At 40.2% G+C, this 17370-nt stretch overlaps 1 protein-coding gene across 2 annotated transcripts in view; it reads left to right on the top strand.

Moving 5' to 3' along the window:
• CRLF3 (cytokine receptor like factor 3) overlaps nucleotides 1–12036 on the top strand; it is a 30667-nt gene extending 18631 nt beyond the window's left edge. The window contains exons 5-8 of one of the 2 annotated variants that reach the window (XM_027862367.1): nucleotides 962–1184; nucleotides 1995–2127; nucleotides 9266–9378; nucleotides 10341–12036. In XM_027862367.1, coding sequence (XP_027718168.1) covers nucleotides 962–1184; nucleotides 1995–2127; nucleotides 9266–9378; nucleotides 10341–10597 — 726 coding nt within the window. In that variant the 3' untranslated portion in view covers nucleotides 10598–12036. The other variant, XM_027862368.1, reaches the window with a different exon arrangement.
• Nucleotides 12037–17370: the final 5334 nt, after the last annotated feature.

Genomic DNA, 17370 nt, shown 5'->3' with positions numbered 1-17370 from the left:
GTTGCTGAAAGTTACCTGGCCTGCCTCCATCTCTGTTCACTACTGTTCTAACTTTTAGAACACTTCCAAAATCAGATTCATAAAGAGTGTTTTCTACTTCAGTACTTCATTCTTCGAAAATTTTCACATTACATTTCCACAATGTATATAAGGGTCAATCTCTTGTGATGTCTCCGCTGTTGACAGATACGTTATCTATAGGTCACTACCCAGTTTGTGAAAATGTTATTTCTGAGTGTGATAAATCTTAGTTCTCTTAAGAAGCTGTGAGATGGGGGCAGCTAAATGGTGCAGTGGATAGAGAACTGGCCCTGGAGTCAGGAGAACCCGAGTTCAAATTCAGCCTTAGACATGTAACACTTACTAGCTGTGTGACCCTGGGGGAGTCACTTAACTCCATTGCCTAGCCAAAAAAAAAAAAAAGAAGGAGCTGTGGTATGGAAGACAGCAGTGATATTAGTAAGGCTCAAATAAAGTAGCTGTTAGTAGTCTCTACTCATTGAAAACAGGGCCTTTGTTCCATATTTTGTACGGGAGCAGCTGTAGAGAAGGGACAATTGATGTGTAAATCTTTTGTCCCTAGCGCTATATTTTGTCTTCCGTAATCTCTTACGGAGTCGTTTCCAGAGTTCTGTTTACATATCGTACTTTTAAGAAGCAGGATTGTTCATCTTCCGTGGAAGCTATAAATTACTCAATTCAGCCGATGTTTATTAATCGCTTATTGTGTGCCAGCTGGGGAGAATGATGTGCCGTCCTCCTGGATCCTCGAGGAGTTTACAGTGCAGTTGTTCCCTGGGGTGTATTTCGTACAGCTTTCTTGAGCGCTGCTGCTGACATTTAAGCGGAATTTGCTCTTTGTTGTCATGAGGAAAGGAAGGAGGACGCTGGTTTTTAGGCGGTTCTCTTTAGAGTCCTGAGTCGCGATGCTGAGGGGCTCACGGCATGCGTTTCTCTTCAGGTCGATGACGACTTTACAGCCCAAGATTACAGACTCCAGTTTCGTAAGAGTACGTCGAATCATTTTGAAGATGTGTACGTTGGTTCTGAAACCGAGTTCATCGTGTTGCATATCGATCCCAACGTTGACTATCAGTTCAGAGTCTGCGCCCGAGGGGATGGTCGGCAGGAATGGAGTCCCTGGAGTGTTCCCCAGATGGGCCATTCTACACTGGTGCCTCACGGTACGTCGCCGTTCTTGTCACTTTTCTGTAGCACTGTCTCTGTATCAAAATAGTACATTTTGTGCTTTTAGTTCCTCAGGGACAGTTCCTTGGGATGGATCTTGACCTAGAGGTTTAGAGCGTGGGAGTGAGTGCAACTTTCAAATTCTATCCCATTCTGCTCCCAGCGCTTTGTCACCATTGAGAAAGATTCTTAGCAATCTTAATGCCTTGTTTTATAATGATAACAACAATAATCGTGCACTGGCATTTGTAATTTAAGCACTTTGAAGTTTGCAAAGTGCTTCACATACGTTTATCTCATGTGGTTTTATGACCAGAGATAAGTCTAGACAGGGCTGTGGAAGCTGACCTAAATGTGAGGATTTAAGAGTCACTTACAGACTTGAGTAAGGAGTTCAGCAGGTCTGTGGACAGAGCTTTCCTTGAAGAGTTTGAAATTGACCTTATTATTTTAGCAAAAATTAGACCCAGTTGTATTTTAGATGAGTTATCAATTTGACTGGAATAAAATTTCCCTGGATAAACTGCATCAGAGTAAGCTGGAATAAATTTGATCATATTTGTATTGGGGAGAAGATAGAAGGTAGCGTTAACTAGACGGAGGACTTGAGCGTCATGACTTTATTTTCAACATTGGCATCTCACAGCCAGGCAGGAACATACTTGTGGGAGTAACTGTCAGATTATAGCATGTGTATTGATCATGTATGATCTAGAGTCATGATTCTTGTCCAGCCTTACCTTTATCTCAGATTGTACAGTAAGGGTATGATTCCATTAATTTTTCATATTTTTGCTTCCAAAAAGAGTGGACAGCTGGCTTTGAGGGTTACAGCTTGAGCAGCCGAAGAAACATAGCACTCCGGAACGATTCCCAGGCCACAGGGGTTCTCTACTCCAGTGCTCCAACCTATTTCTGTGGGCAGACATTAACCTTCAGGCAAGTAGATGCTGGAATATGTGTGGGGCACTTAGGAAATACATTTTCTTTGAATATCTTTAGCCTTCTTTACTTCTGAAATGGGCCACTAAAAATTTAGAGAAAGTTTGTTGGTTCTGGGTTTCTTGGGCATTTTCTTTAGAATGCTAAATGGAAAATTAGCAGGTTCGTAGTGAAATCAATATTAGTGCTGACTGTTATTCATCAGTGTTAAAAAGTAGACACAGTCATAGCATTACAGATTAGGAAGTCAAAGAATGTTTTGTTCCAAGTTTTGTGTATCAGGGTGTGTGGGTGTGAAAAAGACTAGCAATAAAAACTTACTGTCTCTAGCTGTAATCTTCCCTTAAAACCAAATTATTAGGTCTCTCTGTCAGCTATCCATTTTATCTTCCAAATCCCTGTTACTTTCATGTGTTTTAGTTTGTTCATTTTTATGTCATCTCATTTGTGTATCCCAAAGTCACTTTTCCAAATTAGTCCTCTTAAAAATCGAAACTTTATTTAGAGAAGGAAAGGTTTACCTGATATTTCATTTCTACACTTTTGTGTTTTGGGTTTGTCTTGTCTTGTCTTGCTATATTTCATTTCGGCAAGGCAAATCCTTCTGTAAATTTCAGGTCCTAAGAGGGTAAGTTTTCATGTTCAAATATGGCCCCATATTGGCTATATCATGTACCCTCTGTCTTCCATGAACACAACTCTCTGTTCCTTGTGATACAAGACAGGGTGGTGGCATTTGAAGATTTTTTTTAAACCACCAACTTCTTCTCTAGCCACATTTTTTGAATTATTAACAAGTATCAAAATGTCCTGTTTTGTCGATGCCCCTCCCCCAATCACGTAATGGTGTTTGTAATTAACAGTAAAAGGCCCTCAACAGCAAAAGTGATAGAAACATGGAGCTTGGGTCAGACTATAGTCAAGGGTTTTTGAAAGTGTCAGTACACTCACCCATCCTTATATTCATTATTTAAGAATCTGTGACTTTAACTTCGGTCAGTGGTGTCCAGGGTGCGGGCTCGCTGCTGAAGGGCCCTGCCCTTCCTGCCCTCACCCTGACTCCAGCCGTGATGCATGTGAGTCTGTGGCCGCTCTCAAGTCAGTTCTGGCCCAGGTTTAAAGTAATGGTGACTGGGATGGAGAGCCATCTGGAGCCCTCCTCCAAGAAGTAACAGTAGCCCCGAGACTTAACAGCCCTTCAGTGAATGACGAAGGAAATGCTCATCAAGAAAAAATGCACTGACAGTGGAAAAAAAGCGGTGGCGGGCCTTTGCAGTGCTCCACTGTGTACCACCGGAGTGGGGAACCTGCCGCCTGAAGGCTACGTGTGGCCCTCTAGGTCCTCAGGTGTGGCCCTGTGACTGAATCCAAACTTCACAAAACAAATCCCCTTCATAAAAGGATTTGTTCTGTAAAATTTGGACTCACCCAAGGACCTAGAAGGCCACATGGGGCCTTGAGACCACAGGTTCCCCACCTCTGGTCTGGACCAGTTCAACCATAGATATTGATGCCTGTTATCCTGAGGACTAGGATGAAACTATAAAAGTGTCACTCAATGAGTAGGACCGTAAAATCAGTTGTGTGTCACTGAGCCGGACCTTTTGCCCTGAGGTAAATAGTAAGAAGCAGCATCTGGTTGCACAGAAGTTGAAGCCAGATGCTAATTTGGCCCAAATACTGGGCCTTGGCTCTCCTTGTCCTCGTGGGCCAGATTAAAGTTATTGATCTCAAAAGGCACTGCAAATTCAGAACTAAAGTTCTGTGACAGGTAAGAAGCCTTCAAGTTCCTCCTAAAATAAGGCCTCAGTCAATACACAGCCTCATTGAGGCTGTAAAGATGTTACTGTTTCCACTTAATATGACAATATTGTTTTTTTCCAGAATGAATTAGTCTTTCAGCTTCCTATAAAAAAGCATGTCCATTCTGTCCTGAACAAGGGGAGAGAAACCACCAGTGTTACTACGTGAAGGGAGCCTTATTAAAAGGGGGTTATCATTATCAAAGCCAGTTCTGTCAGATGTCAAAATAAATCCCTCTCGTGGTGTAAAAGAAAGTTAAGCACCATTCAGAAGTATGTCACCAGGAGAGGAGCTGCAGCTGCCTGTGTTTCTAAAGCCATGCTTGCTTCAGCTTTCAGGACCAAATTCAGAGACAGATCCCAAACTTTTGAGAAGGGAAGGCACACTTTAAGAAAAGCATCTATCAGTAGTAGAAGATCTATACTAACTAAATATCTTGCGGAGGAGAAAAGCTCCTTTGTCACTCACCCAGATAAAAGATAATGAAAAAGGTCTCATCTCTCCTTTGTCTGCTCAGCCTGAGCTGGAATTGCCAAAAAAAAAAAGCAGTTGTGTCTTACAAGGAAGTATAACGATTGCAGAAGACGAGCAAAGGTTGTTCACTGATTAAGTTGGTAAAAAAAAAATTTTTTCTGAATCTCTGAACTTAATCTTAAAAAGGATGTCCAAGGAAAGGGGTGCTTATAACTTAATAAAACTAGTTGAAAATATTCCAGATGCCAAAGAAATGGTTAATTGTTGTGTATGCCTTTCATGCCTTGAACCAATTACAAGCCTTATAGAAAATATCATTCCAATAGACGAAAAAGTCAAGGGAGAGGGAAAAGGGGGTTGGACAGGCTGGATCTGCTGGAAAGAGAGGAGCGTGAGTTGCTGGCCCCGTCTAGTACCTGCTGCCTGCTGTTTCTAGGTTCAGAGTTGGGATCCACCCTTCTCGTTTTAGAAATGAGAATGTGCAGACCCTCAGTGGTTCAGTGACTTTCTCAAGGTCCTACAGGCTGGGATTTGAACTTGAGGCCCCTTGTTCTGAACCGAGCACTGTCGTCCTTTCTCTTTCCGCACTGCCCATTGCCGCTCCTCTGCCTTCAAACCTCTCCTGTCCTAACACAGCTTAGGCCCCTTTACCTTCCTGACAATAACCTTGCTCTCTGCTCCTCTGCCTTGACATTTCTGCATGACAAGTTTGTGTTCACCAGCACATTTGGTCTTATTTTAGTTAATAATTTAATTATTTTAAAGGGTACAGAAGCCCCTTCCCACTTTGTGTTCTAGGATGCATCCCTTTACTTCCTACATCATTTCTGCTTCTAGCTATGTTTGTGACAAAGCGTGTGATCAGACAAATCCTCTTAGTTGATAGAGATTTTCCTAGAGAACCTACGCTGTTCTTGAATGTCTGATCTAAGAGCTGATGTTTATCTTTTCTTTTAAGAGGTCCCTAGACCTTATTAGGAGGGGGTGTGTTTGGGAGCAGATGCGTTGGGGGTAGTGCTTTCAGGAGAAAGTGGGTTTGGTAAGATGGCAGCATTCATTCCTTTGATAAGAAGGCAAGTGCTGGGGAAATAAGCCAGAATTGCATAAATAGAACGTGTGGTGGAAGAGGAAAGGGCTTTAGGCCAGCCCTCTCATTTTACATGGGGAGGGGGGGAGAACGACATAGGTTCAGGTAGCTGGAATGACTTGTCTTTGTTGATCACAGTTAAACTGATCGTGGTATGGTCAGGTGTAGATCTAACACTCATTACTGACTCACCTCTGCAAGGCCGTGATTCAATAAGAAGAGCTAACATAGAGCACTTTAAAGTTGGCCGAAAGTTTTGCGTGTATTATCTCACCTGGTCCTCACAACAACCTCTCAGTCAAGTGCTGTGATGATCCCTATTTTACATCCATTTACTTAAGTGCCTGTTACTTTACTTTTCCCTCACTGCGTTTCCAGTCTGATAAGGCAATGCGCTCTGAATACTGCTCTAATGCAATTAGAGTGAAATAAAGGCTCTGTGGTCACACAGAGAGGGGTAAAAGGTTAGGGAATGAGGGGATCTAGTTTGGAAAAACCAGGTGAGGTTTTGTGGAGGACATGACATCTGAGTTGGACCTGGAAAGGAGAAAGGAGTTTTATATGCGGAATTGTAAAGAAAGTACATTCTAACTTTGAGGGTCAGCCTGTACAAATGCATAGAGGAGGTTAGGAAATGACTTAGCAGCCTAGTTTGACTGAAATGTAGAATGTATTCAAAGGACTCGTATAAAATCATGATGTGAACAAGGCCCTGATGGTAATGGGCCTTGAATGTTGGAACACAGGATTTATATTTATATTTCAGCTCCCGCTGAAGGTTTCTGAGCAGATGAGTGGCTTAATTAATCAGCTATGTACGTTAGCCAGAGCTGGTGGCAGTGTTGTGAAGGTGAATTGGAACCAGGAGAGACCACAGAATCAGTGAGGCCCGCTAGAAGCCTGGCACAGGAGACTAGAGGAGATATAATGAAGGCTAGAGTAGAGTAGTGGGGCTGGAAAGAAAGATGAATGCAAGGGACAGGACAGAAGCATGAGAAGGCAGAACTTGTCAGATGTTTGCAGGGGGAGGAAGAGTGCAGTCAAAAGCTGATCACAGGGTTTTGAGTTTAGTTGGCCAGGAGAACAGTGACTTCAACTTGAGTCAGGAAATTGGGCCCAGGGTTCAGGTGAGTTTCCAACCATGTTCAGCTTGAAGTTTGAGGACAGTATCTCATGGGTCTGGCAGGTATTTGAAATTCGAGCAATCTCCAGGGATGTTAGCGGTAGAAATGTAGCTTTAGTAATCCTCTGTGTAGATTATGAAAGTCATAGGGAAATCCAAATAGGATTCTAAGGAAGAGAAGAGAGATAAGAGAAGGGGGGAGCAGGGCTGGGGTCTCAGAGCCTTAGGGATGGAAGGGCCATGTCATTCCTCTTCCCCTCCCCCTCCCCCTCCTCCTCCTCCTGTGAAATCCCCTGGACAGTCCTTCCAGCCTTTGAAGACATTTCATAAGAGGAGAACCAGTTGTCTCCCAAGGCAAGCCCATGCAAGCCCATTCAAGCTTAAGATTAATCAGTCAATTTTGTCTTAACAGTGGAGACTTCAAAATCTTATCACTGCTTCCATATTTTGAGACAGAATACACTCTCTTGGCAGGATGCAGCTTAGCTGAGGTTTTGTGTTTTGAGCATGAATTCCCCCATAGAGATGCAGTGTAGTTCAGGTTTTTTCTTATCTGCGGTTACAAAAGAGGGAAGGGTCAAAGAGTTTTATTTTGTTTTTTTTTTTAAATCCATTATTTATTTATTTTAAAGCATTCTTCTCTTTTTAAATTTTGAGTTCCAGATTCTCTCCCTCCCTGCCACCCCTCCCCCAAACAATATGATATCAGCTATACATGTGAAATCATGCAAAAGATACCTCCTTATTAGCTATATCACAAAAGAAAGAAAGCAAGAGAGAGAGAGAGAAAGAGAAAATCATACTTCAGTCTGGACTCAGTCATCTCTCTGGAGGTGGATGGCATTGTCTTACCATGAGTCCTTTGGAATTGTCCTGGCTCACTGTATTGTTCTGAGTAGCCAAGCCTTTCACAGTTGATCATCATGACAGCATTGCCGTTACTGTGTACAGTGATCTCCCAGTTCTTCTCACTTCACTTTGCATCAGTTCATACAGGTCTTGCCTTGTTTTTTGTTTTCTGGTTTGTTTTTTCTGAAACCGTCCCCATTTGTTTCTTATAGCACAATAGTACTACATCACAGTCATGCCACAACTTGTTCAGCCATTCTCCATTTGATGAACAGCCCCTCAATTTCCAATTCTTTGCCATCACGAAAAGAGCTGCCATAAATATCCTTGTACACATAGGTCCCTTTCCTATTTCTTTGATCTCTTTGGGGTATAGACCCAGTGGTGGTATTGCTGGATGAAAGGGTAGGCATGATTCCAAACTGTTCTTCAGAATGGTTGGACCAGTTCACTACTCTATCAACAATTCATTAATGTGCCTATTTTCCTTCATCTCCTTCAGCAGTTGTCATTTCTGATAGGTGTGAGGTAGTGCCTCAGAATTGTTTTAATTTGCATTTCTCTAATCAGCAGTGATTTAGGGCATTTTTTCTTATGACTAGATAATTTTAAAACTGCAGGTTCATATCCTTTGACCATTTATCAGTTGGAGAATGACTCTTATTTTTATGAATTTCCACATTTTAGAAACATTAGTTTTTTACTTTTAAAAAATTGTATTTTAGGGGCAGCTAGGTGGTGCAGTGAATAGAACTCTGGCCCTGGAGTCAGAAGGATCTAAATTCAAATCTGGCCTCAGACATTTGACACTTACTAGCTGTGTGACCTTGGGCAAGTCACTTAACCCCTTTGCCTCCCCCTCCCCCAAAAAATTATTTTTTGGAAACTCATACACATGTAAATTCAAATAAAGCAAGATTGAGTAAAATGCTGCTACCTTCATACTAAAACATTTAGAGGAAATTCGGATACTTTGGTTTCAGATTGTCCTGTAGACATATTTTGTTTCTGTTTAAAGAGAAACAATTCTCAAACGAACATACTAGGTATTGATAATTTCATACATGCTTGTGACTAAAGAACTTTCTTCCCTTTATCACTATTTTGAGAAATTTTTTTTGCAGATTTTGTTAATTTTGGTTTTATGATTCTCCTTGGAAATATTAGATTCCTTCTAATATCCTCAGACATCTAAAACAGAAACCCCCCCCCAAATATCTTAGTTAAACTGTTGACTTGAGTGAAGGAAACCCTCTCTGAAACATGATTTGATTCTTAGACTACTCTCTTCTCTCTCATCATCCATTATTCTAGGAAGAACCTTGGGTGGTAAAGTGCCATCATGTTAACAAAACCCTCCTCAGGGTAACCTCCAACTTCACGTTAATCTGTCCGCTCCCAAGTAAAGATGGACCTTCCTGAAACATGAGGGAAAGATTCTGGGGACTGAAATGTTGCTTCGCTCTTAGGCCAGTTGTCAATCATGAAGCCGAGTGATACACAACGTGGGAGTCAGTGGAAGGCTGACCTGCTCCATTTTGGGAGGTCCGAAGACACATTTCTAGCCCAAGTGCTTCACAGCACCTGAGAGAAGTAGTTTGGGCGTGGTGATAACCACAACTTGCATTACTGTAGTAGGTTTGGGACTGAGTGTGAAATAGAAACAGGCATTTGGGACATTTGGAAAGGAGAAGTCCCAGCGGGACTGCTCTGCAGGTTTTAGAATCGGAACCCCTTGGGTTACCAGATTGTAGGTTGTTTTGGGGTTTTTTTAATCAACTTTTACCCTTCTCATGCAGAGTCGAAACTGTGGGCCAGCCAGATAGGCGGGACAGTATAGGAGTTTGTGTGGAAAAACAGAATGGGTACGACTCCCTGCAGCGAGATCAAGCAGTGTGTATTGGTACAAATGGTAAGAACTAACTTTGTTTTAAAATGTCTGCATAAAACACTCAAGAAGATATTCTTATGCAAGGCCTGTCTAGTAAGAGATAGTTAAAGTCTTCCTGATCTCAGTCTGTACATGCATGCATGCATACATACATACATACATACATATGTGTGTATATATTACTGTGACAAGAGACGTTACAGTTTCTCTCATCTCCAACTTTACATGTATGATCTCAATCTTAATTTTACAGATGAAAGGAATGGGACAGCTTGGCTAATGTCACACTCCTGGTTCGTGGCTGATCGAGACTAACTCAGGTCAAGGAATCAATGCAATAAAATAGAAATTCGAGGCTGAATATCTGGGTTCAGATCTTCACCACCCACTTAACTAGTTCTATGATGTTGGGGCCTCCATTTTTTTCAGTCTGTAAAATAAGGGGATTGGTCCTAGATCAAAGATTCTTAACCAGGGTCTGTGAATGCGTTTGGTTTTTTAAAATAACTATTTCAATGTGATTCCTTTCTTTTGTAATCCTATGTATTTTATGTATTTAAAAACATTCTGAGAAGGAGGCATGGGGTCCATATGCTTCATCAGAATGCCAACAAGGTCCACAACCCAAGAAAGGTTAAGAACTCTTGACCTAGACAGTCTCTGAGGACCCTTCCTGATTCCCAGTCCATTGTTCAACTACAACACAGTGATTCCATTGGACAAATCAGTTTTCGAATAGTTCATGTTTTTGTGTCGTGAGACACAGCTGTGTCTTTGTTTGTACTGGCAACAAATCATTTAGTTATGATCTATGAAAGATTGAAATTCTAAACCATTTAAGCAACAGAGTTTGTTAATATAACTTATATTCTTAGCTTAGCCAGAATGAAAATTTGGTTGGTCGTGGAATCATGGTTTGGATGGCTCTTCTTTGTTCAGCTTCATTGTACACATGCGAGTGACGTTCTTTCTTTCTCTTTCAGGTGCCGTTTTTGTCAACGGGAAGGAAATGACAAATCAGTTGCCAGCAGTTACTTCTGGGTCTACTGTCACGTTTGACATGGAAGCAGTGACCCTAGTTACCACTAATAATGATGATGCTGGGAACTTTAAGCTGAGAGTCACTATTAGCTCCAATAATAGGGAAGTGGTTTTTGACTGGTTACTTGATCAATCGTATGTTTCTCTTTACTTTGGGTGTTCATTTTTTTACCCTGGTTGGAAAGTATTAGTATTTTAGTCTTGTGATTAATTAGTATTAGGTTGAAGGTTTTTAGCAGAGATATCCTCAGCCGAGTTAACTAAGTGACAAAGCCAGACTCATCTCTCAAGTAGGCAATTTAGAAATTGAATGTGTTTCTAACAGGATTCATTTAAAAATATATGCAGTTTTTGGACAAAAGCATAATGCAGTCAAGTTTATTTCCAAGTATGTGGTAAGCAAATACCACATTATGATAAAAATTTAAATGGATTTCTCAGAATAAAATGTGGAGGAGGGAGTGGGTGGGGAGTTTTTTACACAGCCTGTCCTGAAACCTTTCACTGCTTATTAATTTCAGTTATTATGATGGAAAAACTACATTTGCATGCCCTTACAATTAAATCTGCCTATTTTGAGACCACAGCCTTATAGAAAGCTTTCAGGCATGATGCAGTTGTAGTATATTAACAACAATAGATGGAATGTAAGTTCTGCATTGTCTGTTAGGGCTCTTATGAATTGCAAATGTGGAGCATTCCAGTTTTCTTTTTTTACAATGTCTGCCCTCTCTTCCTATATAGATTTTAATTTATAACAAAAAAAAAAGATCCAACTAGAAATCAAAGTCCTGTTTGCTCTTTCATTAGATTAGCCCTTCACCAGTGTGCCTTGTATGTTCAGGGATTTTGAAAACAGTATTGAATTTTTACATTCAATAATAATACTTAAGTCTTCAAAGCATTTGACTTTCTGTATTTTTTTGTGCCTAAAACAAAAAAGCCTATAATAATCTAACCAAAGTATTTTCTTTTGCTCAAACTTTGTAGTGAAGTTTGACATATTTTAGAGCAGGGGTGGGGAACCTGCGGCCTCGAGGCCACTGGACTGAGTCGAAAGGTCGCACTTGAGGACCTAGAGGACCACATGTGGCCTCAAAGACACAGGTTCCCCACCCCTGTTCTAGAGGATTTTCACAGGGTAAAACTACTCACAGAAGTAGTCCGTACAGTGTTAGCTACATTACATATATTGGTGTACATGTGTGCATGTGTATATACGGCACATGATCTCTAGGACACTTTATCAGCTTGTTTGTCCTTTAAGGACCAACCAAACATAAGATAATACTTGATTTTTGAGATAATTTTACATTTGTGTAAAATATTTATTTTAAGGCCCTACTATGTTAAAATAATGGTCTTAACTAGCTATACCAACTTAAAAAAATTTAATGTGAATTTTTTTATCGGTAGGAACATGTTTGAAAAAACAAGTTTGATATTTTTGTAAGATAATTTATTTTGGGGTTCATTTCCCTGTTTGACAATCATGACATTGTCCCTTTGATTTTTTTATATATTAGCAGTCTTTCATTTTGGTTTGTGATATAGTTAAAAAGATGTGGCAGATGAAATATGGCAGATGTAAATGCCTTATCTATTAGTGCTGAACTGAATAAAATAAAGTACAAAACACATGTGCATCTCTCTCTCTTTTTTTTTTTGCAGGAGACTTAGTAAACCTAGTTCTTGTACCATCTAAGCAAAAGCATAAGACCCAGTTTTTAAATGAAATTTATGCTTTTTTTGGTGGGGGCAGTAGGTGGTGGGATAAATGTTCTTAAGTATTTTTTTAAAAAACTTATAACAGAAGGAAAATACCAAAGTTCATTTTCAGCAATATTCATTTGTCTCATTTGAATCATTCTATTTAAGTAAACTGTGTTTCTACAGTAGAGCCTTAACCCAAACCGGTTTGAATTCTAAAAAGTAAACCAAATACTAATTTTTACTCAAATTATGAACCAATGTTACTTAAAACAGTAATGAATGAATCAGTTTGAAATGGTAACTGGACTTATCTAAGAAGTCTAGTATAAACAGATCTGCCAAAGAAAACTCTGATTTACACATTCTGCAATTAATGAGCTAATTGTGACTCTGGCAACACAGTTCAGTCCTGAGCTTACTTTAAGCTCTGTTAAGGTAAAATTCAGGGATAAATCCAATGTTGGGTTTCTCAGATGCCTCACCAACAAGGAAAAGAAAAGGAAAAAACAGCTTAAACCGAGAAAAGAGTAGAACAATTGAATAAAATAAAACATTAGAAGCAATAGAGAAGAGAAACCATGCAGGCAGATCCTGATAGACCTCCCCAGTTGTATACAATGGAAGATAATGAGCACAAACTGCTAATGTTCAGAAAAGCAAGAGACTAAAATAAAGTAGAAATTGATATTTCTATTCCTCCTATGTATTGATATTTCTTCCGAAGCTGGGAGGGATAGCTAATATACTGGGTGATCATATGAATTAAGACATTAAAAAGAGAGGAAATAAGGGGCAGCTAGGTGGTGCAGTGGATAGAGCACAGGCCCTGGAGTCAGGAGGACCTGAGTTCAAATTCGACCTCAGACACATAACACTCACCAGCTGTGTGGCCTTGGGCAAGTCAATCCCAACTGCCTCACCAAAAAAAAAAAAAAAAATTGGTGAAGAAAATGACCAATATAGAGAACACAATAGGAAACCTTAATAAGTTCATCTAGAAGCAATAAACGAGAAATGGGAATTGCACAAAACTCAGAACTGGAAATATAAGCTTAAAAAAATCACTTAATTATCCAAACTATTGGAAAACAGAGACCCAAGTGACTGACCTGGAACAAAGATCTTAACTGCAGTAATTTTAGGATTACTGATATCCTGAAGGCACTAATAAAGAACCTTGATACCAAACTGAAGGAGATAACTGGTGGAATGGAGTCCTCAGTACCTAAACAAGGAAAGAACCCAACATCTATGCTGCTAACCTCCTAGATGAAGGCTGCAGTGTGGACTGGATTCACTACAGATTGGTCTTTGGTGTTTACTGTGTTCTCATTGCTAACAGCAGCCCTTTGTTTTCTTCCCTGATTGACTGTCCCGCTTCCTACAACAATTGTTCCAGATTAACTTTTCTCAAGCTGCTTCCTTTTTTGTCAGCAAAGAACTTCACCCCTTTTGTTGCTGAAAATAGTAAGACATTAGTCCAGAGTTCACTCTTCCCTGTTGTAGCCAAGAATCCTCACACTATCCCTATTCCTTTTCTTTGCTCCTGTCAATGCTAAAGATGTCTTCTTGCCCCATCTGTTATCTGCCCCCTTAAAACTCTTCCATTGCCTTATAAACATGCCTGGAATTCCACCATCCTTTAAATTTTATTGCGCTCTTTTACCACCTCGATCTATATTATCCTACGATGCTTTTTATAGCCAAATTCCTAGCAAAAGCTGGCCATTGCTCTATTTCTCATCTCTCACCCTCATTTATAATCTGGCTGTGATTATACTACTCCTCTTTAGGGTTACCAATAGATGCGTTGATGAGGCTTCTCAATCCTCTTTGACTAACTTTTGACAGTTTTGATCAACCCCTCCTGCATGTGCTCTTTTTGTGAAAATTTCCTGGTTCTTATTACCAACCTTCCCTGGATTCTTTCTTCTCCTTGTTGTCTTGAGGGTTGTCTTGGATCTTTTTCTTTTCCCTTTCTGCACTTTTGCTGATCTTACCCATACCCTTTGTCTATTCCGTTATCCATTCTCAAATTTATACATCCCTCCCTAATCTCTCCTTGAAACTCCAGTCCATTACTGCCCTCTAGACATCTCTACTGGGATATTCTGTAAGCATGTCAAAATCAGTAGGCCAACGTGAAACTCATTATCTTCCCCTAATCACCAATCTCCTCTTGTTGAAGACACCATAAACCTAGTCACTGAAACTTATAGTCCTAGAGTCAATCTCAATTCTTCATTGTCTCACCCCACAAATCCAGCCAGTTGCAATGCTTTGCCAATTCAATTGCCACATTTTTTGCATCTCTCCCCTTCTCTCCTTCCTAAGAACCCTAGCTCTCTAACATTATCTCTCCTTCCCACAGTTCCAAAAGCCTTACAGCCAAGGGCTGGCCTTACTCGGCTTAGTACCACCAGGCTAAAAACTCCTGAGGTTGGCATTCCAAGACCTTCAGTCTGACAGCAGCATACCTTTCCAGGTTTATTCCATGTTACGGCCCTTCACACATGCTTACATACCAGTCACACTGGTCTACTTGCTGGGCCTTGAATTGGACATTACTTCCACCTCCAATGAATGCCAGTTTGTCATCCAGCCAGCTCTGCTTCTTATAACAAGTTCAGCTCAGGTGTGACCTGTAGGAACTGTTTCTTACTACTCCCTGGTAGTAAAATTCTCTTAAATAGTATCTTGTACTTATGTAAATGTTCTAGTCCTCCATTTTTTTCATTGTATCTTTTTATCACAAATCTTACATATTTGTAGGTGCTTAATAAATGCACATTGAGGTGCAGCTAGGTGGCACAGTGTATAGAGCACCAGCCCTGGAGTAAGGAGGACCTAAGTTCAAATCCAGCTTCAGACATTTAACACTTACTAGCTGTGTGACCCTGGGCAAGTCACTTAACCCTATTGCCTAGCCAAAATAAATAAAATGCACATTGAATTAAATGTGCTGAGTTGATAAGAAAAAATGTTATCATGTCTGACTCTCCATGACTCCATTTGGGGTTTTGTTAGCAAAGATGCTGGAGTAGTTTGCCATTTCCTTCTCTAGCTCTGAGGAAACCCAAGGCAGGGTTAAGTGATTTACCCAGGGTCACACAGCTAGTGAGTACGTGAGGCCTCACTTGAGCTCCAGAAATCTTCCAGACTCCAGGCCTGGTACTCTATTCACTGTGCCACCTAGTGGCCCAATGAAAAAAAAAAGTTGCCAAATAAGTACATAAATCACTTACCAAGCAATAATGATCAGTGTCGACTTTTACAGGGAGGATTTAGAAATTGGCACATTTACAAATTAAGGAACATGGGCCATGTACCCCATAATTATCTGCTTAGGCTTTTTTTTGTTATTTTTGGTGAGGCAATCGGGGTTAAGTGGCTTGCCCAGGGTCACACAGCTATTAAATGTCAAGTGTCAGGTCTGAGACCGAATTTGAACTCTGGTCCTCCTGACTCCAAGGCCGGTGCTCTTATCTATTATTGCCACTTAGCTGCCCATGCTTATGCTCTTCTACAGATAATGGATTTTCAGAAACCCTAAAAGACTTTGAAAATTGAGTTTTTATATTTAAAAAAAAAAACTCCCCAACCATAAGTAGAACTTAAAATAAATCAGAATTGAAAAGTTACTATCAATTTGAGAGCAGTCAGAACACCAAATCACTGAATTTCGGGGGTGTTTAAGATTTAACAGGTAAAAACCCCAAAAAACAAAAGGAATAGGACCAGGATAATTCCAAAATGCAATTCCTCTCTTTGATGAAGGGGAAGTCTTAAAAAGTCAAAGATCTTTTCTTTAGAGTTGAGTCTTCCAGATTTTGGGGTTAAAAGAAATAACCAAACATATATTCTATGTGGAGTAATTGAAAACTTAAAATTTAAAGATAAAATTTAGTGTTAAAAATGTAATTCATAAAGCAACATAAAAGCTTCAGTTATTTAAACTCATGTAGTCCTTAACCTGCATTCCCTCCTGCAGGAATAAATCATATTTACCTGGGCTGTGAGATTTGCAAGTGTTTTCTCACATCCATCCTGTGAAATAGGTAGTTATAAGCAGTTATTCCCATTTTTCATTTGAGGAGACTGAGGTTGTGACTTGCTAAGGTTCACTTTGCTAATGTCAAGTGGGACTCCAGTATATGCCTTATGCCAAGGTCAACACTTTCTCTCAAAGTGCTTTCTCAATATCTGTCTAAAGAGTCCAAGCTCATAAAAAGGTGCTGTGGAATAATAGTTGGAAGGATATTAACCAGCACCTGTTTCTAGAATTATAAACGGCTATGGCTGAAGTCCAAACCAACACAGAAACAATGAGTACCACTGATTAGTGGCGGTTTTCTTTAGCTTTTAGAAAGGGTCTAAATGTTTGGAGAAAGTGGAGTTTTCTCAGATGTGAAAAAAAAAAATTGGTGGCACGGTACCCTAAAACCTACGAGTCACCTCAAACATTTGCCATCAATGAAAAATGGGTTTTTGTGGGTATCATTTTCCTTCCAAAACTTTCCTCTAGTCACATTTCAGGGAAACTAAGCACGGAATGGGTCTTGACTCGTTTCCTGACTATAGAGGTCCTTGGCAACCTGACTTCCACCCCACTGCTTAACAAAATTCCTATGTGCTCCTTGACCTTCTCCGACAGTATTCAGAACTAAAAAGGCGGATGATCACTTCTTCAGACTGTTTGAGAACTTAATGATGAATTCAGCATGCAGAGATTCTGTCCCCTACCTTTCTAGAGCATAAACCCATGAAGGCTCCTTCCTTCATTCAACCCGTTACCTCTTGGCCCCACAGGACAAAAGCCACGAAAGACAGGTTTCTTATAACTCCCAAAGCAACTTTTCTCAGGGGAACCAAAGTTTCAGAGAAGTTCACTGACGTGCTTTTAAAGAAAAGCACAGGGGACAGCTCAGGGGCACAGTAGATAATAGGGCACCAGCCCTAGAGTCAGTAGCTGTGTGTCCCTGGGCAAGTCACTTAATCCTGCTTGACTGCCTCCGAGGAAGAAAGAAAAATAGTTTTTCTTACAGTTAACAAGGTGAAAAAAGCCAATTTCTACGTAAAAGTTAGTTATAAAATCCTTACAAAATCCTAAGCATAAAACTTTTCCTTCTCTTCAGGAAAAGTTCTATATGAAACACAACAAAATGAAACAGCAAAATGATCTACTTGAGAAAGCTAACATTAACATTGTTTAGAAAAGGGAACAAATTGTGATTGTGAATTTGTACCCTGGTGGCTTAT

The sequence above is a fragment of the Vombatus ursinus genome, unplaced genomic scaffold, assembly GCF_900497805.2.
Source record: "Vombatus ursinus unplaced genomic scaffold, bare-nosed wombat genome assembly UNPS02014768.1, whole genome shotgun sequence".
In the NCBI taxonomy this organism is placed as follows: domain Eukaryota; kingdom Metazoa; phylum Chordata; class Mammalia; order Diprotodontia; family Vombatidae; genus Vombatus; species Vombatus ursinus.
Note: the sequence above shows the minus strand (reverse complement) of the source record. Positions and strands in the feature narration are given on the sequence as shown.